Source organism: Chelon labrosus, assembly GCF_963514085.1.
Source record: "Chelon labrosus genome assembly, chromosome: 17".
NCBI classification, from domain to species: Eukaryota; Metazoa; Chordata; class Actinopteri; order Mugiliformes; family Mugilidae; genus Chelon; species Chelon labrosus.
This window is the reverse complement of record NC_140350.1, coordinates 20779708-20801994: the sequence shown is the minus strand read 5'-3', so window position 1 is coordinate 20801994 and position 22287 is coordinate 20779708. Positions and strand designations below refer to the sequence as shown.

At 42.5% G+C, this 22287-nt stretch overlaps 2 protein-coding genes across 2 annotated transcripts; one reads left to right on the top strand and one right to left on the bottom strand.

Annotated features, from left to right (window-relative positions):
* The first annotated feature begins 4740 nt into the window (after positions 1-4740).
* On the top strand, positions 4741-12223 carry rabgef1 (RAB guanine nucleotide exchange factor (GEF) 1). Its single transcript, XM_084564916.1, has 8 exons — positions 4741-4932; positions 5247-5446; positions 5882-6048; positions 6135-6216; positions 6341-6473; positions 6830-6921; positions 8528-8784; positions 9005-12223. Exons 1-8 carry the CDS (start codon positions 4754-4756, stop codon positions 9422-9424), a joined length of 1530 nt encoding a protein of 509 aa, XP_084421042.1. The 5' UTR covers positions 4741-4753; the 3' UTR covers positions 9425-12223.
* An 840-nt stretch (positions 12224-13063) lies between these two features.
* LOC311502471 (G protein-activated inward rectifier potassium channel 2-like) lies at positions 13064-21600 on the bottom strand. Its single transcript, XM_084564711.1, has 3 exons — positions 21579-21600; positions 19258-20178; positions 13064-14193 (listed from the first exon to the last, which is right to left on the bottom strand). The coding sequence occupies exons 2-3, from the start codon at positions 20153-20155 to the stop codon at positions 13838-13840; spliced, it is 1254 nt and encodes a 417-aa protein (XP_084420837.1). The 5' UTR covers positions 20156-20178; positions 21579-21600; the 3' UTR covers positions 13064-13837.
* Between the last annotated feature and the right edge of the window lie 687 nt (positions 21601-22287).

Below are 22287 nucleotides of genomic sequence, written 5' to 3'. Positions count from 1 at the left end.
GCAAGGAACAAGAGTTCTCTGACCCCGCTGCATCGATTTTTAACTCGGCATTTTACAACTATTACCACACATATATACACTTCAGCTGGACTTTAAGCCTTTCCTGTTCTGACCTGGTGGATTCTCACGTGGAGGTGAAACGCAGCTCCCGTCACCCACTGCAGCATGGACTCGGAGCTCATCCTCTTCTTAGTTATCATCCTCTCGTAATGGTCGAGCAGCTCAAGCTTCAGCCAGCGGTCATAGAGCTCTGTGTTCTCAGCCATCTTCTCCTGGTCGTTGGCGATGTCGGGGATGTTGTGGAGATAGCTGTGCATGAGCCTCCCGATTCTGGAAGAGGTACTGATGCCAAACATCCTCTTGGGCTGGGATCCTTGAGTCAACAGATGGCCTCCTGTTGAACCCTGTGCTCGGACCTGGTTTGGTAACAGAAAATTTTGAGCTAACATATTTCAGTTTTGTTCTTGAGTCATGCTTTATGAAACAAACCAAAGGACTATTAGTGAGAGAAGCAAACAAGCAGCAAAATTAGCTCCTCATTTCCCGCAGACGTCAGAACTTGTGTCTTATTTTACGCACTTGTTGGGCTACTTGGTCAAACAGCATGGACAGAGCCAGAGCAACGACCCCTACTCCTCCATACGTGACCCTGCCGCCCCCCACCTCTCCAGTCAGGTTGTGGCTGAACGCCGTCCGCTGCTCGCTGCTCATGCTTTGCTGTAAGAAGGCGTATCGGTGCTGCAGCGCCGCCGACGAGTCCAGGGACAGGAAGGTGGTGAGGACAGGATCCAGGGAGATATCGGGGATGATGCCGGCGTCCCGGGCCACAGAGAACAGCTCGTGGACGGTGGCTGGAGAAGGAAGACACAAACTGCGACCAGTCAGAATCATGGCTGCTTTTGTCAAACAGGTGTGTTGTCTGTGTCTCTAACCCTCTGTGTGTTTATTTACCCCCGTCTGAATGATGTTATCAGTGTGACCAGTGCACTGAAACACAAATGCATGACCTATTTGCTCAAATGAAAGGCTTATACACACATACAGGGTGGCTGCACGAATATGCAGCCTGGCTACTCTGCAGGTTGAATCAAGTGGTTTCTTTTTTTTTGTGGATGAAATTTCCTGTTGCGTTTCTAAAAAAAAAACAAGGCCACATTTGTACTTTTAAAGGGGAAGATGTGAACAGGCTAAAAGTAAAGTTTCACTTCCTTTATTGGTCGAAAGTTTCATATCAGTTTTACTCGCCCAAGTAGTAGACACCCTAAGAGATCCACTGGATTCTTAGAAATGTATTGAGTAGTCTTTTATAGCTTTTATTTTCAGCCACATCATTAAAACCAACCACCAACCAGTGATGTCAATAACACTGATATTCTGATCACGATGTAATGTTCTTCTGGGAAACGTGGGCCCTAGCATTTACGTGCAACCACCTAAACCAGCAGCTCCATGGAAACGGCAAGGTGGGGTTCCTCGTATCTTGGTGCCGTGTGTTCCCCGGAAAAGTGACGCACACAAACCCAATCATCCACGTGATGGATAAAAAACAAAAACATGATTCACCTTCTTGACCCTGTCACCAGTTCAGACCATATCTGTGCAGGACATTTTCTTTGTCATTCTCACTTGAGGTTGCCCATTTAAATCTCTCCTGTCACATGTTTAAGGTGCAGGATTTATCTGACCGGTGGCTCAATAACGCAAAGCACGATCCAAACCAAACTCTATTTCTGAGAGACGTGTCCATGTTTTTGGTGTGGTGGTGTTTGGCCAACAAAGGAAAAGGGTAAAAAAAATAGGAAATCATTCAAACAAATACCACAACTACGGAAACCTTGAGTCTGTGCAGCCAACATGTAAATCACAGGACTTTTGTAAGGAGGGCTGAGCTGCACAAGTGCTGAACATTAACCTTAGAGTCAACAAATAAGCAACAGGCTCTGATAGAGCTACTGTAACCCCTGGTCTCACTACCTCTGTCAGAGGAAATGGAGTTAAATGTGCAGAAATAACATCAAGGCCTCTGGTTGTTTGTAACTGTGGCTATAGCTAGAAACGTTAAGAGGATCTTCAAAAATCATGTGCACTGAAATAACTTTAAACTTTAAATTACTATTTAGTTTTGGAGTAAGTAGTAAAATACTGAATGCTGTTTTTCATTGCGTTACATGCGTATATAACTTCTTTGTACCACCGTTACATATTACAATTAATATCATAGTGTCCTAGAGTATTATGTCACAGTATCTTTAGTATTATAGCCAATAATGGAGAAAATGTGTGTGACACGGTAATAAATAAAATAGAATAAGGGATGTGAATATTAGACTTTATAAATCATGGAAAGCTATTTCTTAATTAAGCAGTTTTCCCACTTCAACAATTATAAAAAAAAGTGTAATAGTTTTACATTATCATACTAAATTGTGAAATACTTGTTAGGTGTATGAAGGAGAATTACCGTAAATAAAGTTCTATATCATATATTATTTTCTATCATAATTTAGAAATATATTATAGTCTATATTCATTGATATATTCTAATATATTCTATAATCTGCATATTTATAATTTTATAATATCTACCGAGAAGGCTATTTTATTGTAGAGGGTTTAAGGATATAGATTTAATTTTTATAAATTTTTTTATTTTATTTGTATTAATTTAAAATCAAATTCACGTGTGTGTGTCAACCACAGACTGTACACGGTGTCAGCCAGTCCACATATGCTGTAGTTAGCTTAACTTCGTGCTAGCTCGGCGTTTTCCGTTAGTCACCTGACCTTCGCCTGGTTGCCATGACGACATTAACCAATCCTTTAAAACTAGTCCTCGAAGTAAATACGCGAATGTCTAGAACCAGTTCCAACAATCCACAGAGAAAACACTTACTCCTAACATACATTTTTGTTCCGCTTAAGGGTCATACATTTAAAAAATAAAATGTTTGTAATCTCGAAACAATCACGTAACCAGCGGACTTCCGGGTTCTTACGTGATTGTCTGGCCCTTTAATGTTTGGTCATCACACCGCGCAGAAGCGCAGAGGAGGAGGTTTGTTCCTGCTTCGGTCCGCTGAAAACATAATAGGTGAGTACCTACACAGTAGGTAGAGGGCATGTCCACGAAGTAAAACATAACTGATCTTACTGGGTGATTAATTATATAGGGTAATTACCTTCCACGTGAGAGCTAATAAAACTACAGCTACATTTGTTTTTGTTTTTTTTAAGCGAGATGACCTCCAGACTGGCGACAAACAAAAGGGAAATCTAAATAAAAGAGTGGGGGATGATTAAATAATGATGGTTTAAGGCTTATATGTCACCACACACGGCAGTAAGGAAGGCTGCCTAAATGTTTCATGATTATAAATGTGCTATGACCTTTACAGAGACCAGAAATCAGCTGAAATGATCACCTAAGGGACATTGTGGTGTTAAAATCCTCTCTATCACTGACACAAAAAAAACATTAGATGAAGGAATATTATGAAAAAGAAGCGGGTCTGGATTTCTGAACAGCAATAACACCTTATTAACCGTTTTATATATTCCTCTTGTCGCAGCAGGACCAGTGCCGCAAAGAAAGAAACTCTCACATAATCAAATAAAGATGGTTTGTTATCTTAATATTCCAATTCTCCATTCAGATAATTACATTTTAGGTTTTCATGGTGATTTAGTTAGCAATCAGCTGCTTATTTTGCTACACTAAGTCCAATACTCAACCTCTTTTAGCTCCATTTTTGGTCTCCTCCACTTCAGAGAACGATTTGTGGTTCTTTAGATGCTATAAACTCTCCACTTCGTTCAGCGACTAGTTGCTAACTGTGTGCGTTCGGTGCTGAGCAGGAAGCGTGACAAGCCTTTTGTCTGAAAGCAGCTGCAGGTTAAGGTTGAAAACAACAACAGTGGGGTTGAAAAATAAAGCAAGATCGCTGCTGAACCTAAGGCTTAAACTTACCGTGAAGTCATTAAAGCTGACTTAAGGTGGAAACGTTTAGATATTATTATTTTTGGTTTCTAGAGAGGAGGAATGTCTGTTTAATCGTTGACCATGTTTGTAACCTGAATACTGAATAATCATTTCATAAGCAGGATGTCATTAAATGCAGATTAAGTGCAATACATATTCAAATTAAACTGCCAGTGGAAGAGCAGTGTGTTAACACAGACTCTGACTGATCTGAAAACAGTATGACTGTGTTTGTAATGTTGATTAAACCCATCCAAACACACTGAATAGAAGTCAAAATGTCTGTCAGAGATAAGTTTGCTCATTATTTGGACATATATGGAAAAATACAAACGGTAAACCAACAGACGTCAATATAAAACCTCAGTTTTTCTAAAGATCCTTTCCTGACTCTTCGTGTCTTAAGGAAAAGAGAAATGAGAGCAGCAATGGTACGCAAATGGGGACGTCTTCTAGGAAGTGAGGGGTGGAAAATACAGACTGATGATGCATTATGGTAAAAATGTGGAATGAGCTTAATTTATCCTAAGGAACATTTGTCAGGATGTAGCTCAGGCCTCATGTTTAGACCCGTCTCTCAGTTTTATGGAATTATTAGTGTTGTTTTTCGTTGCTTAATCACCTACTCTTGTTCCCAGTGGACACACAGTAGGAACCAGGCGGCAGCTGAGACATCAGCCTGAACGACGGCGCATGCAAACACGCCAGTAAATCAGATGATGAATTTCAATATTTTTTTTATTTTATTTTTATTATTCCAGGTCTTCGAGCATTATGAGTCAGCGCACGGAGCGACGGGGGATACATGTCGACCAATCTGACCTGCTGTGCAAAAAGGGATGCGGTTACTACGGCAACGCAGCATGGCAGGGCCTGTGCTCCAAGTGCTGGAGGGAAGAGTACCAGCGGGTGCGGCAGAAACAGATCCAGGATGACTGGGCCTTGGCAGAAAAGTAAGATCTGTGCGAGGCTACGATAAAAAAAAATGATCCAGCTGCCGTGGCTTCCCTTTAACGTTCCCAAACGGAAATTCAATCGGTTATCGGCGCTGTACAAAAATTAAAATGCAAAACGACAACTGAAGCTTTTAATATGTTGAATATATTGTTGTAAGCACAATGTATTAATAGTTAATAGTAATTTAGTTCTACTTAAACAACGAATAGCTGCTATATTGTCTCTTTTATGCCTTAGTTATAATCTCAAGCGTCTTTGTGTCATCTAACAAGATGCATCGATGCTAAATTAACGTTTTCCTTGACTCCAGGTTGCAGCGAGAGGAGGAGGCAGCATATGCCAGTAGTCACGGAGCGCCGTCCCACTCCCAGTCCACAGCGCAACAGCCTGGACCTGCTTCTCTGGGCACCTTCTCCAAGTTTGAGGAGAAGAAGACCAACGAGAAGACCAGAAAAGTGACCACCGTGAAGAAGTTCTTCAGTCCCTCATCGCGCACCGCTCCCAAGAAAGGTAACACACATTTAGCTTAGCTTGAAGATTGATGCTTTGCTGGTTTAACCTGAAATAAGTGAAGGGCTGGTATGAGAGGTTTGTACTCATGGACATTGGTGTTGGTGCAGCTTCACTGCAGTTTAGCTTCAATTGAGCAGCATTTTCTTTGTGTTGAAAGGTTAAGATGCACCCGAGGCGACTGATGAGCCATGAATCAGATCATTTAAGAACATTTTTATGACACTGATGATTGCATAATTGTATAAATGTTTGTTATTGTTAACAACTCAGCTGATGGTACCATCACCAGAGTGTACCTGAGTGGGGAATCATGTACTTTTATGTTCCAAAATAAATTCTGTCTCTGTAAAGTAGCTAAGTATAGACAGACTTCAGAGACGAAGGCAGCCAAAAGCATAATTTATTTCTAAATGTCGTTCTTCCTCACATCAGAAACCCAGGAGGGTAAGGCGACCAGCCCGTCTATCAGCCGCCATGCCAGCTTCGATACGGACCAAGTCTCCAGAGACTTTATGGAGTTCTTGAAAAACCTGCACAAGCCCGGACGTGAGATCCACAAGCAGTGCCGAGCCTTCCTTATGAACATGTCGAGCAAGAAAGTGAGCTATACTCAGCAGTAAAAATAAGTCACAAGTTTCCATGACTTTATGATCTTCTAGCCTCTTTTTTTTTTTTTTTTTTACAGGACCTGGGTGCTGATGAGCTGTCGGAGTGTGTTCAGGATTTCTACCAGGGCCTGGCTGACCGCTTAATTAGTCACTTTAAAGGTCGGGTTAGACAATTATTTCCAAGAATCTCAATAAATCCGTCAGAGAAACAGTGTGTAGGAGCCACCAGATGGCAGCACAAGCAGCACGTTATGTGGTCTGATGATAAGTCTTTGTTCACCAGGCTCTTCAGAGTCTGTGGAGCAGGTGATGGACCAAGTGGAAAAGTACATCATGACTCGTCTGTACAAGAGCGTGTTCTGCCCAGAAACTACCGACGATGAGAAGAAGGACTTGGCCACACAGAACAGGATAAGGTGGGAGTGGATTATTTATATAGGGAGTTAAGAAGTGGAATAAAAACACACACAGAGATTTAGTTTTTTAGTGTGAGTGTGTTGCATATACACATGCTTGTTGAGTGCAGATCCGTTAGAAAGCATCTCAAAGCACAATTCACATCTTAAATCTTCATCAGTCTGTGAAAACATCTGTCTGTTTGCAGTCGATTACACAACACCCAGGGAAAGTCTGCACGCATTTGACACCCAGGGCGAGAAGTGACTGTAACACATGTGTATGGTTACATCATAGGCTAAAAAATAAAAAATAAAATCATAAAAACGCCTCAGGCTTACTCCAGTGAACGAATCGTCCATCCTCTTTGTTGCAGGGCTTTGCACTGGGTGACCATCCAGATGCTCTGCGTGTCCATGGATGAAGAAATCCCGGAAGTCTCTGAGAATGTGGTCAAAGCAATAACAGGTCAGAGAACACTTCAACCGAGGGTGTGATTTAAGCAGCTCTAACCAATACTGAATGTAGTGTTTCAACCATAAACAACAAAACAAACCTATAAGCCACAGGGCCTGCTGTACTAGTGATTGTGTCTGACGCATCCTTTTCCGTGGTGGATCCCCTCGTGAAGACGTCCATGCAGTAGCACCAAACATTTATTCACAGTCTTCAGTTTAAATAATCTGAAAGGCTTTGTGAGCTTAGCTGATCTACACACACACACACACTTAAGGAACTCCTATAACTTGTGTGTACAACTAAACAAAGGCCACGGAACAAACAAACGACAACGACGCTGACGGTCAAAAGCTGTGCTTGCCACACCTGCCTGAGTAATTAGCACCTCTCCTATTTGTGGCTTCCCACTTCCCACAGTACAGATCACCACCCCACCACCCCACCACCCCAACGTGGCCCATAGGGAATTGCCCGAAACCAAAACTCTAACACTGAATTACTTGTGGTCACTTAATCTAATGGAAATCCTGCAGCTACCTTTGGTTTTTGCAATGGTTTATACTCGCGTTCAGCTCATTGTTTAGCATTCTGGTTATATGTCTGTGAAGGTTCTCAGTCATCCAAGTCATGGTATATCCAATAAAGGTTCAAAATAGGCAACTGGACTTGTAGAGTTTTTTGAGAAGACGTTTCACCACTCATCCGAGTAGCTTCTTCAGTTCTGAAGAAGGCCCTACAAGTCCAGTTGCCTTTTTTGAACCTTTGTTGGACATTCTGGTTATAAATCTATAATTTTATTTTTTTTTTCTCAGTGGGTAGAGACCGAAACAGAGCTAAAAGAGAGTTACTGCTGAAATTTCCCAGGCAATCATTTGCTTATGAATATCAGCATTGCATTTCAAGAAACCAAGTCTTATTTGTATTTGATTGTCTTTGACTAGGACTCATAGGCCTGTTGAGTTACTAATATATGTGTCTTTGCCACATTAATGGATCATCTTTGTTATTATCAACTGGAATTACTTAAAAATCATGAAATGAATTGGATGAAAACTGAAAAACACATTTGATTCAAATATATATATATGTATGAGACATTAAAAAGTCTTTAACTAAAGTTGCACACTGCAGAAAGTCCTTATCTGACATCTTGGCACTGATAAGATGTAACAGTAACATCCGGAGGCTGAATAATTAACCGAAGTGTCAAAAAACTACAGTTCCTCAAATGGCCACTAGAGGCTGACTCCGAAAGCGAGTCAATCCTTAGAGACTTCTGTGTTAAAATGTTCAATGTTAGAGCAGAAATAAATATGTTTACAGCCTCGTACATGAAATAATTCAGGCCTCTGTAGCTAATTTACTCATTCAACTTAACAACTGTAGAGAAAGTGAGGTTCTAGGAAACCCATTGGTGACACTGTGGTGAGTGCGGCTGTCTTTATAAGGCTTCTGGTACAGGTGGTGAAGACAGACGCTCTACTAGAAATATAAACATTTTCTCAGTTTCAGGCCATTTAAATACTCATCACCAATGTGTTTCACCACCAGAGCAACACTGATTTGCGGTACAGACATGAGACATCTCTAACTGTCCAGATATCGTTTTTTCTAGATATCATTGAAATGGACTCAAAGAGGGTTCCTCGGGACAAACTCGGATGCATCACACGCTGCAGTAAGCACATCTTCAGCGCCATTAGGATCACCAAGAAGGAGCCGGCCTCCGCTGACGACTTTCTGCCCGCGCTCATTTACATCGTGCTCAAGGCTAACCCTCCGCGACTTCAGTCCAACATCCAGTACATCACCAGATTCTGTAACCCCAGCAGGCTGATGACCGGAGAGGATGGATACTACTTCACAAACCTGGTCGGTCTTCTTCTACTTCAGCTTTCATCAAAGGCTCATCTTATTCAGGCACTGTTTAATTGGTGCATCCTTATCCTTAATACCTACATGCAAAACCATACCCCAGACCCAGGCTAGTTGTTTTTCTGTGTTCAGTCTATGCTAAGCTAAGCTAACCAGCTGGTGACTGCAGTCTCGTTTTAAAGATGATTTCCAGTATTTTGTTTTTTCACTTTTTCAGTGCTGTGCAGCGGCCTTCATCGAGAAGTTGGACGCCCAGTCTCTCAACCTTTCCCCGGAGGAATTTGAGCGCTACATGTCCGGCCAAGCTTCGCCGCGATTCAACAGCTCGGATGGCGACTGGCCGCACACAGGCTCAGGAGTTGGCGTAGCTGCCACCAACCCTGTCCTGGCTCAGCTTAACCAGAATCTGGAGATGCTGTCAGGTCTCAGCAGCCGACATGAGGCCTTGATGGAGGCCGCCCAGACCCTACAGGCCGACCTTGTCTCCTGGACCGAGGCTGTACAAGGGGAGGTGCAGGACATCCTGAAGAAGTATCCTTTGGAGGTTATGTCCTGCACAGTGTCCGCCATTGACGCCAACAACATGGACAATGACAACCTGCCGCCACCCCTTACACCCCAGGTGTTTGCTGGGTAGTGGAGCAGACAAAGAGAGGGAGAAACATTTCACATACAGCAAGGGTACGCCTACTTAAAAATAAATGCAGGTCTAACAGTTTAATAGTTTAATAACACGCACAAATTGTTGAGTTACTACACCTTAAAGGCTTGGACACACCAACAGTTAAAACATCAACATTTCACTGTGACGTCAGTTCATTTCATTTTAATCAGTGGTCAATGCATTTCAGGAACAAGCAAAATAGCAAGTTTTCTGGACCGGAAATTAACCAATGGGAGATAGAGAGCTAACTTATCATAACTTATGAGCTATGTTCTCCTGTTGACTTTTATTGATTCTCTGTTTGAGTATAAGCTCACAAAATATACAAGTTTTTAGCCAGTTACAAGACAGGAATGTCTAAAGATCTCAACGGACAGTCAGCATGCTAGCTAACAAGGAGAGCCCTTTTTAATAACCGTTAATTAAATTAAATACTGTTCACTAAACGGTAAAATGGGAGAGTCATTTACCACCTAGCATGTTAGCTGCTACTCACCGGCTAGCAAATGGGTTGCTAACTAGAACAAGAAAGGCCTAACTGTGGCAAAATAAAAGTTTTTAGACATTTACAAGACAGATGGCAGCGGTACAAACACGATGATATGTATTGTAACTGCTTCATTGCCAAGTTAGCACCCTAGCTAGCAAGGAGCGCTTACTTTCCTCTTTTTAATAATTGTTAATTAAATGAAATATTGTTCACTAAACGGTAAAATGGGAGAGCTGACATGTTAGTTACCATTTATCACCTAGCATGTTAGCTGCTACTCACCAGCTAGCAAATAGAGCAAGAAAGCTAACTAGAACAAAAAAGGCTTAACTGTGGCAAAATAAAAGTTTCAAGAGTTTCACAAGACAGATGGCAGTGGTACAAACATGATGGTATGTACTGTAACTGCTTCATTGTTAGCACCCTCAAGTTAGCACCCTAGCTAGCAAGGAGCGCTTACTTCCCCTTTTTTAATAACTGTTAATTAAATTAAATACTGTTCATAAAATGGCAGAATGGGATAGCCAACACCACCTAGCATGTTACCGGCTACTCCCAAACTAGCATATTAGCTGCAGTTCACAAGCTAGCAAGTTACCCGCTACTTACCAGCTAGCAGACTAGCTGCTACTCACCTGCTAAAGTAGTTCTCTAACTACAATGAGAAAGATAAATGTTTTAGCTATAAGTTACACAGTTACAAGACAGGAGACGGTTATACAAATACATTAATGTTTATTGTAACTGCTTCGTTAGCAACTAAGCTAAAGAGCTTAAATGGCGCTAGGTCGCATCCAGAGCTTACCTATTGTTTTTAATAGCTGTTTGTTAAATGAAATACTAATAAGTGGAAAAATGGGAGTGCTAGCATGTTTCTCACAAGCTATAGCAGTTTGCTAACTTCCACGAGAAAGACTAACTTACACAAGATAAACAATTATGAACACAACACAAGATAATATCAGTGACTGTACATGTATGGGAATTGCTTGATTAGCAATCAGACTAAAGAACTTAATTAGCATGCTTGCAAGCACAAAGAGGCCTAGTTTCTCTTAGCATGTCAGCTACTATCCATTAGCAATAGTAGTTTGCTGACTAGGATGGCAAAGGCCTGATTTTATTCTCTGTTCAGTTGTACTGTTGTGTATTATTTATGAAACACTTGCTAAAACACCTTAAACCAGACATTTCATTACTTTAAACATTTGTGCAGCTTTTTTTTTTTTTGCCTTTTTATTTTCACAACATTTCATTCTGGTCTCTGGTGGGAACAGGCCTTTATGGAATCAAATTTACTGTAAAGACGACTCTCGTCACTTTTCGCTTGAGTAAAAGGTACCTCACAAACCTAGCACTGAGTAGGTGAAACTGCGAGTATAAACTTCTGTATGTAGTGACGCGTTTGTTCTTGTCTGAGGCCAGTTAGACTCGTTATTAATAATAGCAACACAAACCCATTGTGGAGCCGTTTATCTATGCAGCAATAACAAATCTTTGTGTTTCTAAAACTGCTTTTTTGTGCATACTGACCTCTGTAATGAATCAGTGTAGAAATAAGCATGTTACATGACATAATGCTATAAAAATGCATCTTAAATATTGCCTTTTTATTTTGACATGTACTGTATATTGTAAAAACAGGCCGGCGTTGTGTGATTGCCTGTTTAAACTACTACTGGTCTTATTTTTGTGTTGTTTCTTGAGGATGCTTTCAGTGTTGCTGAATTCACTAAACTCACTTTTATTTCTAGCAAAGGGACGACTGAACATACAAAAGCTTGTAAAATGTATTGACGATAGTAGATTTCTGTATTTAATCAGCTGTCTAGAGAACAAGGTTTGTCGTGTGTGGTTTAATAAATCCAGACTAGCATGATGCTAGCTGACTAAAATGTTCTGAAAACCAACAATCAATCCGTCTTTGTCCTGATATATTTGATTCCACAGAGCTCCATTATTGGCACATAACATGAATTTGCTTTAAAAGGAAATCATTTATATATAAATATGTATGCTGTTTGATTTTTAAATGTAGTTTAGGGTTAGGGTCCTTGAAATAATGGACTTCGGGGTCGAGTGTCTTAAAAACATCCTCTGCAATGTTCAGTAAGAAAACCAAATCTGTCTTAAACCTGAATTATTAAGCGTAAGCGGTATTTAAAGTTAACGGACAGTGAGCGTGTCCAGAAAAATGTCCAAATTAAAGCGAAATGAAATGAAATACAATTAATAGCAGTTTAATATTTGATGTGTTTGTCATCTGAATGAAATAAAGAAACAGTAAAATGAAACATAAATATGTGTTGTCTTTGTCTAGGATGGTTTAATCTTGAGAAAAATCATTCATTCATTCATCTTCTGTACCTGTTTGTTCCTGTGAAGGGTCGCGGGGTGGCTGCAGCCTATCCCAGCTGTCACCGGGCAAAAGGCGGGGTACACCGTGGACAGGTCGCCAGTTCATTGCAGGGCAAACACAGAGAGACAGACAACCATTCACACTCACACCTACGGCCAATTTAGAATCACCAATTAACCTAACGAGCATGTCTTTGGACGGTGGGAGGAAGCTGGAGAACCTGGAGAGAACCCACGCAGACACAGGGAGAACATGCAAACTCCACACAGAAAGGACCCAGTCGGCCCATGGATTCGAACCCCGGACCTTCTTGCTGTGAGGCATCAGTGCTAACCACCTTTCCACTGTGCCGCCCGTCTAATTGGAAAACTGATTCTCTCCAGGTACTCCAGCTTCCTCCCACCGTCCAAAGACATGCTGGTTAGGTTCATTGGTGATTCTAAATTGGTCGTAGGTGTGAATGTGAGTGTGAATGGTTGTCTGTCTCTCTGTGTTAGCCCTGTGATAAGACTGGAGACCTGTCCAGGGTGTATCTCGCCTCTCGCCAGATGACAGCTGGGATAGGCTCCAGCCCTCCCGTGACCCTCCAGAGGACAAGAGGTTACCTGAAAACTCACCAGGATCATTTAATTTCCCCTCAAATAAGCCAAACATTAGCCGTCATGATACCGACAGTCAGTAACTTCAGATAAAGAAACAAAAAAAACTCTCATCAAGTGCATAATAAGCAACTTACTGTTTATTTATTGTTTATACTGTTAGGTGACACGTGAGGGATTTCTGGAGACTGAAATAGCGACAAACTTTCTCCACCAGAGGCCTCCAGTGTGCAAAAGTGACAAGATGCAGTTTTTAAAGGGCCATTGTCTGAAGTCAGTCAGCTGTAAACAGCAAGTCATGGCTTCGTGTAATGCCACACGAACAAACATTTATCATTTGGGGAAGAAATTTTTATCATTGGTTTAAACTAGAGTTTGCATCCATTGAGATGTACGTTTTCCTTATAGCGTTGTTGTCGTCGTCGTCGTACAGTATATACACAATACAAGATAAATTAACGGCAGGTAATGTTTATACATGCTTAAATATTTCTGAAAAACAAATGATGAAAGCTTTATACGTACAGTAAGGCATAGAATATATACAGAACTAACCTAAAGGAATTAGTATCAAACAGCTGTCAAATATTCGCACCGCCAACAAAACGAAGGATTTAAAACATTTTGTAGTATATACAAAAATACGTATGCAAATGCCCCTAGGAATATCTTAATAGAAAAAATAATAGGAATCTCGTCAGGAGGACATCACATTATATTTGAAACATGCACTTGCCGCAGAGGGTTTTCAGTCCAGCAGCGGCGGGCCACGTGTGTTGTGTCGTTTTTATTTTGGACGGGGGGGTCACTGAGAAAAAAGCGGTTCTTGGTGCAGGGATACTTGGTCTACTGTGCTCATTGGTCCTCGCTGCGTGGTCACTCCAGCAGTACCGTCCAGTACATCTCATATGAAGAATTCAGCCTGACGCACACACTGGCTACACTTTGGACTCACTCTCCAGATTGGCAATGTCCCCGTTCCTCTCAGTCTGCTGGCTCTTCTCCTGGTCGTCGTCCAGCTCGGTTTTAGTCTCCTGACCCTCCTGCTCGGACTCCGGCAGCCCCTGCTGGCTCAGCTTGCTGCCCAGCGACCAGGTGAGGGGCAGGCGGGCGCGGCTGGCCATGTCGGCGAGCTCTTTGGCACTGCAGGCGGGCGTGTTGGTTTCGTAGATGTCGTGGAAGCTGTTGTAGTCCACCTCGTAGAAGCCGTCCTCCAGCGTCAGGACGGGCGTGAAGCGGTAGCCCCACTTGATCTCGCTGCTGACGTACGAGCTCCTCGCTTGGCACGTCATGCCTGGTGACATTAAGAAGCAAAAGTTGGGTTAAGCAGAGGGTCAAGGCATCCAATTTAATCAGTTTATTCCCACGATGCTTGAGAGGCGTGAACGGATGCTGGAGTCGGCCATTAGCACCATTAAAAATGATTTGTGTGGAAGTGTCACCGGGATAATTTGACGCAGGAGAAAACTTCCTCTGCTGCAACGACCGTCGTTTTCCCTGATGATTACTCACTGTTTATTTGTGACAGATACAAACAGACATAAACATATCCTCAGGAAGTGTAAATCACACCAAATCTAAGAGATTTGACCGAGTTGTGACTCAGAGAAGAGGTGTGATTGTGACCGTAATGGGAGATAATTTTAGTAAGATGCCTTCCGTCCCCGTACACCTGTTTTCCCTCCGTCTTCTCTCTCTCGTCGTTGTCTGTCTTTCTCCGGGTCTCTCGGGAATCTACCGAGCTCAGGAGCGAGGCTACATGCATCCATCTTGCGGCCTTCCACACTCGTGCAACCATCTACCAGATGCTACAAAGCCATTTCACCTTCAACAAACAAATCATTTGCATGTAAATCTCTTAAATAAGACACTCTTATAGTACCTCACTTCCTGTTGTTTCTGGGGCAGCTACGTTCCCCACTTCAGCTCCTAAATAATCAGATTTCACTCAGAAATGACAGCACAAACCCAAACCTCCGCCCTCTCAGGAAGAACAATCATTGTGAGGCGGAGACATTTTCTGCAAATTGGTCAACGATAGCGTTTTTATTTTAGTCCAGATTTAGATATGATAGCAGAGTGGCCGTAATGACGGTAATGCCAGTGGTTTGCTCGGCTACCGGATCGATCGCTGCCGCTCGTCTCCTGCAGGATGAATTGCAGTAGCTTTGATTCTCCTCTGGCTTTTTTTATCTGTCGCCATCATCACCGCTAATTTCCACATCCACGGTTTGATTCCAGGCCCTCGTTTCCTCTCCGCTGCTATCTTATCAAAGCGTACAACTTAATAAAACATTCACGGCGTTCAATATTTTAGTTGATGAATCACAACATCTGCAAATTTAATTGCCCCCCCATCCCCCCGCCAATCAGCCTCAGCTGTAATTTGAGTTTAGTGTTAATTAGCAGATCAACACATGCTAATCTCAAATGCTAAAAGGTTGAAGCAACAGTCTCACAGCACCATACACTACCCAGTACACGCTAGGCTTGCATTTACAAAACACTGCATATAAAAGCGGACGACGTGTCTCCACTTCCTGTTGTCGTTTTTAAACGACGCAAAAATGTGCCAGGATCGGGTCCCGCCATCTTGACTGGTGGGACGTGTTATCGAGGTCAGGGCAGTACAGACTGGCTTCACTCTAGGTGTCACAGCATCCATCTTTACACTCATCTGCCACTTCATTAGGTACACTTGCGAAAACGAATGTATTCTAATATCGTGAATTAAATCGTGACTGTTCAGTTGACGTTGAAACGGCGCGAGTAATCCAACTGTATGAAGTGTTTCTGTTATTTAGCCTAGCCCACTGACTAATATGGGGTTGCCAAATTAATAGGAACATTAACACAATACAATTCAATAGTACTTAGAAAACCAGAACCTCCAAAGCTAGCATAAAATACAATCGTTTACTCACCCATATAACTTTGGTGTCATTTGGAGTCGTTATTTATATTCAATAATTAGATCCTCGTATATCCATATAGTGGGAGTGAATGGGGCACCGAAACACAGCCTCTAAATAGCGCGTTATTTGCCGCAAAACTTGTTAATTTCACCAATATTTTGTTATGGTATGCTAGTGCTATTCCCCATTGAGTCCGGAGTTACCTGTTATCATCATCCAGGGTCTGTAGATTGACCTACTAACCTGTGACCTGGATGATGTCATCTCTGAGCCCTGCACGGCTTGTTTACCTGTAATTTCCTACTGCTACTTTTTTGCAACATGGCTGAATATTTTTCCAATTCTGAGGTTGTGGACGACGACTTTGTTTATCATGGACATTCTTACTGTTTTGAGTCAGAGTATACGGATGAGGAGCTTGTTGAAAGGAGGATGCGGAGGCAGAGAGAGGAACAGCTGGCTATAGAACAACAAACCACTGCACGTCCACAAATAGATAACAGGTTACAGTGGACTCAACAGGGAATAGCACTAGCATATCATAACAAAATATTTGAAATGAACGAGTTTCGTGGCAGATAATGCATTATTTAGAGGCTGCGTTTCGGTGCCCCAGTCACTCCCACTATATGGATATATGCAGATCTAAATATCGTCTGAATGACTCCAAATGACACCAAAGTTATATAGGTGAGTAAATGATCATATTTTATACCAGAAATAAGGTCCAGGTTGTAAAAAACAGTAGTTCCCCTTTAAATCAGAATGCATTTGTTTCCACTAGTGTACCTAATGATCTCGCAAGTGAGTGTTTACGAACAGGTATATGCTCCCTGCTGCGTCTCCAAGGTTGCTGCTGCCTTTCAGGTTTGCTCTGCATCAAGGAGCAGAAATCGAGTGTGGCCTCGAAGCTGAGCTCAGCTCACACGTCCAGCTACATCAGCTGATAGTTAATCTATAAACAAGCCCACTTCAGCTGACAGCTCAGACGAGGCATCCATTAGCAGATCTCATCACGACGCCTTATTTAAGCTGCTTTAGCGTGCCTGCCTTCGCCGTCTTCCCTCTGCAAGCCACCTCCACTCCAGCTTCTCCTCATTTATATTAATGTTCTGTATCTGTGGGGGTCTTTGCTGCTGCTCTCCCTGCTTTGGGTTTGCCATGTGGGTTATTAAATGGAGTCAAACAATTCCTACTGCTCCTCCTTAGTTAACACTAACCAAGTGTGGGATTTGATCACTGTCCAGCGCCGTTTTCTTGTGTTTTGGCTCATCTGTCCGTGAGTCCTTTGCGAGTTTCCAGCTGCTGCTTCATTACGTAACCGGTTTCTTTTATTTTACTGAACCAATTTACTTTATTTTTGCATTTTATTCAGGTTGATATTAACGTCAATAATCACAGTTTCAAACATCAGGCACCTCAACACCTTATAATTTAGGATGTGGGACGAACGCATCTCCCACGTGCCTCCTGTTGCCCATCCAGATGTTTTGGACATCGGGCTCCTGGCTGTCCAGCTGCTGTGCCCTGCAGATCCTCTCCCCTCAGTGCAGTTACATTTGTCTTTATAAACATGTTTCACTTAATGTGTCTTCAGCCTGAAGTCTGTCTCATTTTGTTAGTGGGAATAAAAGAGTGTGTTATTAGATTTTTTTTTAGCAGGCTAAATTTGGATGTGCCTGGACTGACTCAAGCGAAGCTACAGTTTGGGACGAAGGTTTGCCCGGCACAATAAGACCTGGCACCGAGACGTTAGCAGCAGATCCTTGAAGTCCTGCAAGTTGTGAGGTGGGGCTTCCTACTTGTTTGTCCAAAACATTGGTTGGAGATCTGGGGAACTCAGAGGCCAAGTCAGCACCTTGAAGTCGCTGTCGTGTGTCCTCAAACCATTCCTGAACCATTTCTTTTTTTGCACGCAGTATTTCAACCCCTTTTCCCTCAGTGGGCCGCTTTTGATGGGTACTGACTGACACCCCACAAGAGCTGCAGTTTTCTAGATGCTGTGACCCACTTGTCCATTTTTCCTGCTCCTAACATCAACTTTGAGGACAAAATGTGCAATTTGCTGCCTGATAAATCCCACAAGTGCCATGACGACCAGATTATCAGTGTTATTCACATACATAATGTTATGGCGGATCAATGTAAGTGTTCTAATACGAGGGCAGGAAGAAGTCTGAACCACAGCAGCTGCAACTCCAAGATTATGATAGGATTTACTGCTAATACCACTTGTTAAATCATCACTATTGCATCATACATATTAAATCATTGTTTACGAGACATATATCACGTATGGATCATGTGTCACGTATCGATCAGGTCGCTACTGGATGTGTTGTTGTGGTAGTCCGACGCTCGCACATGAAGATTGAGCCCCCTTCTATAAATGGAAATGTTTTTGTGTGTTAGAGCTGCTTCATATTTTAAATTTTATGCGTAAATCTGATCATTCGGGGTGAAGTTGCTGTTGACGCACGAGTGTAGTTTTCTACATTAAAGCGTACTAGGTCTGAGAGCGTGACTCATTTACTGACTGATATTACATGTGGAGGTTTATGCAAGAGCAATCCTGTGAGTTTTTTAATTTCTGAAAATGCAAATACAAAAGATTTTCCATAGCTTTTCTTGGAGTTTTATGTATATATGTAATTTCCATTTCACTTACGTCTTTGCATGGATGTTCCTTTAGGAAGGAGCATTTATAAATACAAAGGCAAGCCTGTGAATGTCTTTTTTTTCCCCTCTACAGCTTCTGAACAGTACAGCAGGTTGCTATTTGTGGCTATTCAGGAAGTCGGACTAACTTCACCGCCCACAATTGCTATTGTGGTGGAAAATTAGCCTGGAGTCACTCCAGTTGGAGAATATTATACTCCAGCATAGATCTGCTGCGCCAATCAAACTGTTCGGGATCGTCTGAGAACCAAATCCAAATGGAAATCCAAATGGAAATCCAAATGGCGAGTTTAAAGACTCATATTCTGCTAAGAATTGTTCTTAAAACTTTTGTAGCTGGTGAATCAAGTTGGTAGCATTGAATGACGATCTCCTCCTACCACCTTGCCAAGGATCCATATTGAACAATTTAGAAATTACTGACTTCATTTTCCAGAGAAAAGTTCTTCCGCGCAGTCGACATGTTCAGTCATTTTTGGCAGCTTTAACGCTAACCAACCATCTTTAAAACAGTAGAAGAAGAAGAAAACAAATCCACTGCACCTAAGGACGGTTAGACAACTAATTTATGATTTACAGAAAAAGTAGTTGGAGAGAAAAGACAGCGGCTGTCTCACAAGATGTCCGCAGATCTGTGATTTATATATATGAGAGTTTACACAAAACCAGGTTTGGCAGCATCATTGAACAGAATAATTAATGTTGTTCAATGACGTTGGCGTGCAGTGCAGTTCTAGCCCATGAAGCATTTTGAGTCAACTCACCTGTGGCCTCCACCATCCCCTCCAGGATCACAACAATTTCCAGCTCCTCCTTGGCCAGGTAGGCTTGTGAGACCTCCCAGAAGGGGCTGTTCTGGTTTATCTCATGGCAGATGATGAGAGGCGACACCAGGAAGAGCCTGTCGTCTCCTGTGTTGTAACCCACATTTATGTCCGTCTGGTTCAAAGGGATGAACTCCCCCTCCTTCGTCTGCTTAGACTTGATAAGTTTGGCCCTGATTGAAGCCTCGACGATGTGCGAGTTCCGGAGGTCTCCGACTCTGAACATCAGGCACAGCCGTCCATCTCTCATGGAGATGACCGCATTGGTGGAAAACACTAGTGTCTCAGCGCGTTTCTTGGGCTGCGAGATCTTAACAAACATGCAGCCCACCATGAAGGCATTCACGATAGATCCCAGCACTGACTGAATTAAAAGCAGAAGTATTCCCTCGGGGCATTGGTCCGTGATCACTCTGTATCCATAACCAATGGTGGTTTCCGTCTCAATGGAGAACAGAAAAGCTGACACAAACCCGTTGAGGTTATTGACGCACGGAGTCCACTGGTTGTCTGCTAAATGGTCCAGGTCACCCCGGAGGTAGGCAATAAGCCACCACATGAAGCCGAAGAAGAGCCACGTCACCGTGTACACCAGCACGAAGATGAAGAGGTTAAACCTCCATTTGAGATCAACCAGCGTGGTGAAAATGTCCGTCAGATATCGGTACGTCTCTCGGACGTTCCCGTGATGGACGTTGCACTTCCCGTCCTTCTGGACGTAGCGCTGGATCCTTTTGGCTCGGGCCATTTCTGCCAGCTTTTTAGGCAGGTCCTCTCTGGCCTGCTTTGGCAGCTTGGTTGGTCTGATGATGGCTGGGCTCTCCACATCCTGCTCCATGGGGTTTCTGGGTGGATTCAAGCCTGAAAGAGGAGGAAGACGTGGTGGTAAGTATGAGCGTAGAAGTGCAGGAACGCTGTTTGTGATATGGGTCAGGTGATGGAGACTAGAGACAGGAGGTTGCAGTGTGTAACAATGAAGTCTTAATAAAAAACAGGACCGGTTTAAAGGGGAACTACAGTTTTTTTACAACCTGGACCTTATTTCTGGCATAAAATACGATCGTTTCCTCACCCATATAACTTTGGTGTCATTTGGAGTCGTTCGGACGATATTTAGATCTGCGTATATCCATATAGTGGGAGTGACTGGGGCACCGAAACGTAGCCTCTAAGTAACTCATTATCTGCCGCGAAACTCGTTCATTTCACCAATATTTTGTTATGGTATGCTAGTGCTATTCCCCGTTGAGTCCAGAGTTACCTTTTATCATCATCCGGGGTCTGTAGATTGACCTACTAACCACTTTAGATAATGCGTTATTTAGAGGCTGCGTTTCGGTGCCCCAGTCACTCCCACTATATGGATATACGCTGATCTAAATATCGTCCGAACGACTCCAAATGACACCAAAGTTATATGGGTGAGTAAACGATCGTATTTTATGCCAGAAATAAGGTCCAGGTTGTAAAAAACGGTAATTCCCCTTTAAGTTGATGACAGATTTAAAATTCGTAAATTAAAACAAAGAAAGACACTTTAATACGGTATAATATACACCGATCAGACATTACATTAGCCAAGTGCATCGTGGGGGACGTACAGCACCAAGATACAAGGAACAAACCGTTGCCGTTTTAATGGGGGTGTCCTACGTCTGCAGGTAGGTGGTTTTAATGTTGTAGCTGATTGGTGTATATCTAACTTTTATGTGTGAAAGAAAATTTGTTATGTTTTGTTTTTAATGACATGCATCGTTGTTTTTATTTGGTGATAAATTAATGCAATGAATCAATCAGTGCAGTGTAGTATGTGCTGTTTTAAAAAGTCACTCCACACACAACGAAATCCCTATTTCATCACAAACTGGCAGAAATCGATCATTCGCTTCGATTTAAAACACACAAAATTGAATCAGCAACTGCTCCAAAACTGTCAGGCCGAAGAAAAGGTTGGTGTACCTGCCTCCGTAGCCAGGCTGGAGACATTTAAAAAAAGAACCAGGGATTAAATAACAGCCTTACAACAATGAGTCAGTGGCACTGATGATATTGAACCGGTTCTAAAAGCAGCAACTCAAAAAATGATGCACAACAACTCATGTTAGCCCTGGTAACACACGGCGGCCTCTGCATTCTCACTCTTTTGAGGCTGTTTCATTAAAGCCCCGTGTTAGTTTTGGGTGGATTTTTGCAAATATCGTGGTCATAATCCTACACCGACAAACAAGACGAGAAATTAGATAATATCATAAACAACAGACCTCCTTCTCTCTAAAGTGTGCATCTTCACCACCGGCCGTACTAAACATCTCAGCGGGAGACCGTGTAGTTATGATGCGGGAAAACCAACCACCCACACGGCAGAAACAGAAAACTACACTTTGTCACGCAGCAGCTATAGAGAGCGTAACAGAAGTCTGGTCGTACGAGGAAGACTAAAAGCTGAGTTTTAAGTGCTTCTCAAAAATAGACAGATATGCTTTTAGTGCAGGATAGAAGTCCCCGTGAGATTTCCTGCATTCGTGATGGTTTGCTCGTTCCCATTCTCTTTTTATTTCCTAATGCTATTCAGCTTTCTTGTGTTTTTGGTGTTCAGTTTTTTGATTATCTTTCATTTGATTATTTTTTTTTCTTGAACTACTCTTTCGTTTGGACCCCATGTTGAATTATGCCTCACAGCAAGAAGGTTATGGGTTCTAATCCAGGCCGAGTGGGGTCTTCTGTGTGGAGTTTGCATGTTCTCTGGGTACTCTGGCTTCCTCCCACCGTCCAAAGACATGCTAGTTTGGTTAATCGGTGATTCGAAATTGGTTAAATTTTCCGTGTTAGCCCTGCGATAGACTGGAGACCTGTCCAGGGTGTACCCCGCCTCTCGCCCGACGACAGCTGGGTTTAGGTTCCAGCCCCTCCTGCAACCCTTCACAGGACAATCGGTTACAGGAGATGAATGAATGAATGAAAGAATGAACA

Coding starts and splice junctions, on each gene's coding strand:
- rabgef1 (XM_084564916.1), top strand. CDS start 4,754: ATGAGTCAGCGCACGGAGCGACGGGGGATACATGTCGACCAATCTGAC. Junction 4,933..5,246: donor GACTGGGCCTTGGCAGAAAA/GTAAGATCTGTG, acceptor CCTTGACTCCAG/GTTGCAGCGAGAGGAGGAGG. Junction 8,785..9,004: donor GATACTACTTCACAAACCTG/GTCGGTCTTCTT, acceptor TCACTTTTTCAG/TGCTGTGCAGCGGCCTTCAT.
- LOC311502471 (XM_084564711.1), bottom strand. CDS start 20,155: ATGGAGCAGGATGTGGAGAGCCCAGCCATCATCAGACCAACCAAGCTG. Junction 14,194..19,257: donor GGGGATGGTGGAGGCCACAG/GTGAGTTGACTC, acceptor TAATGTCACCAG/GCATGACGTGCCAAGCGAGG.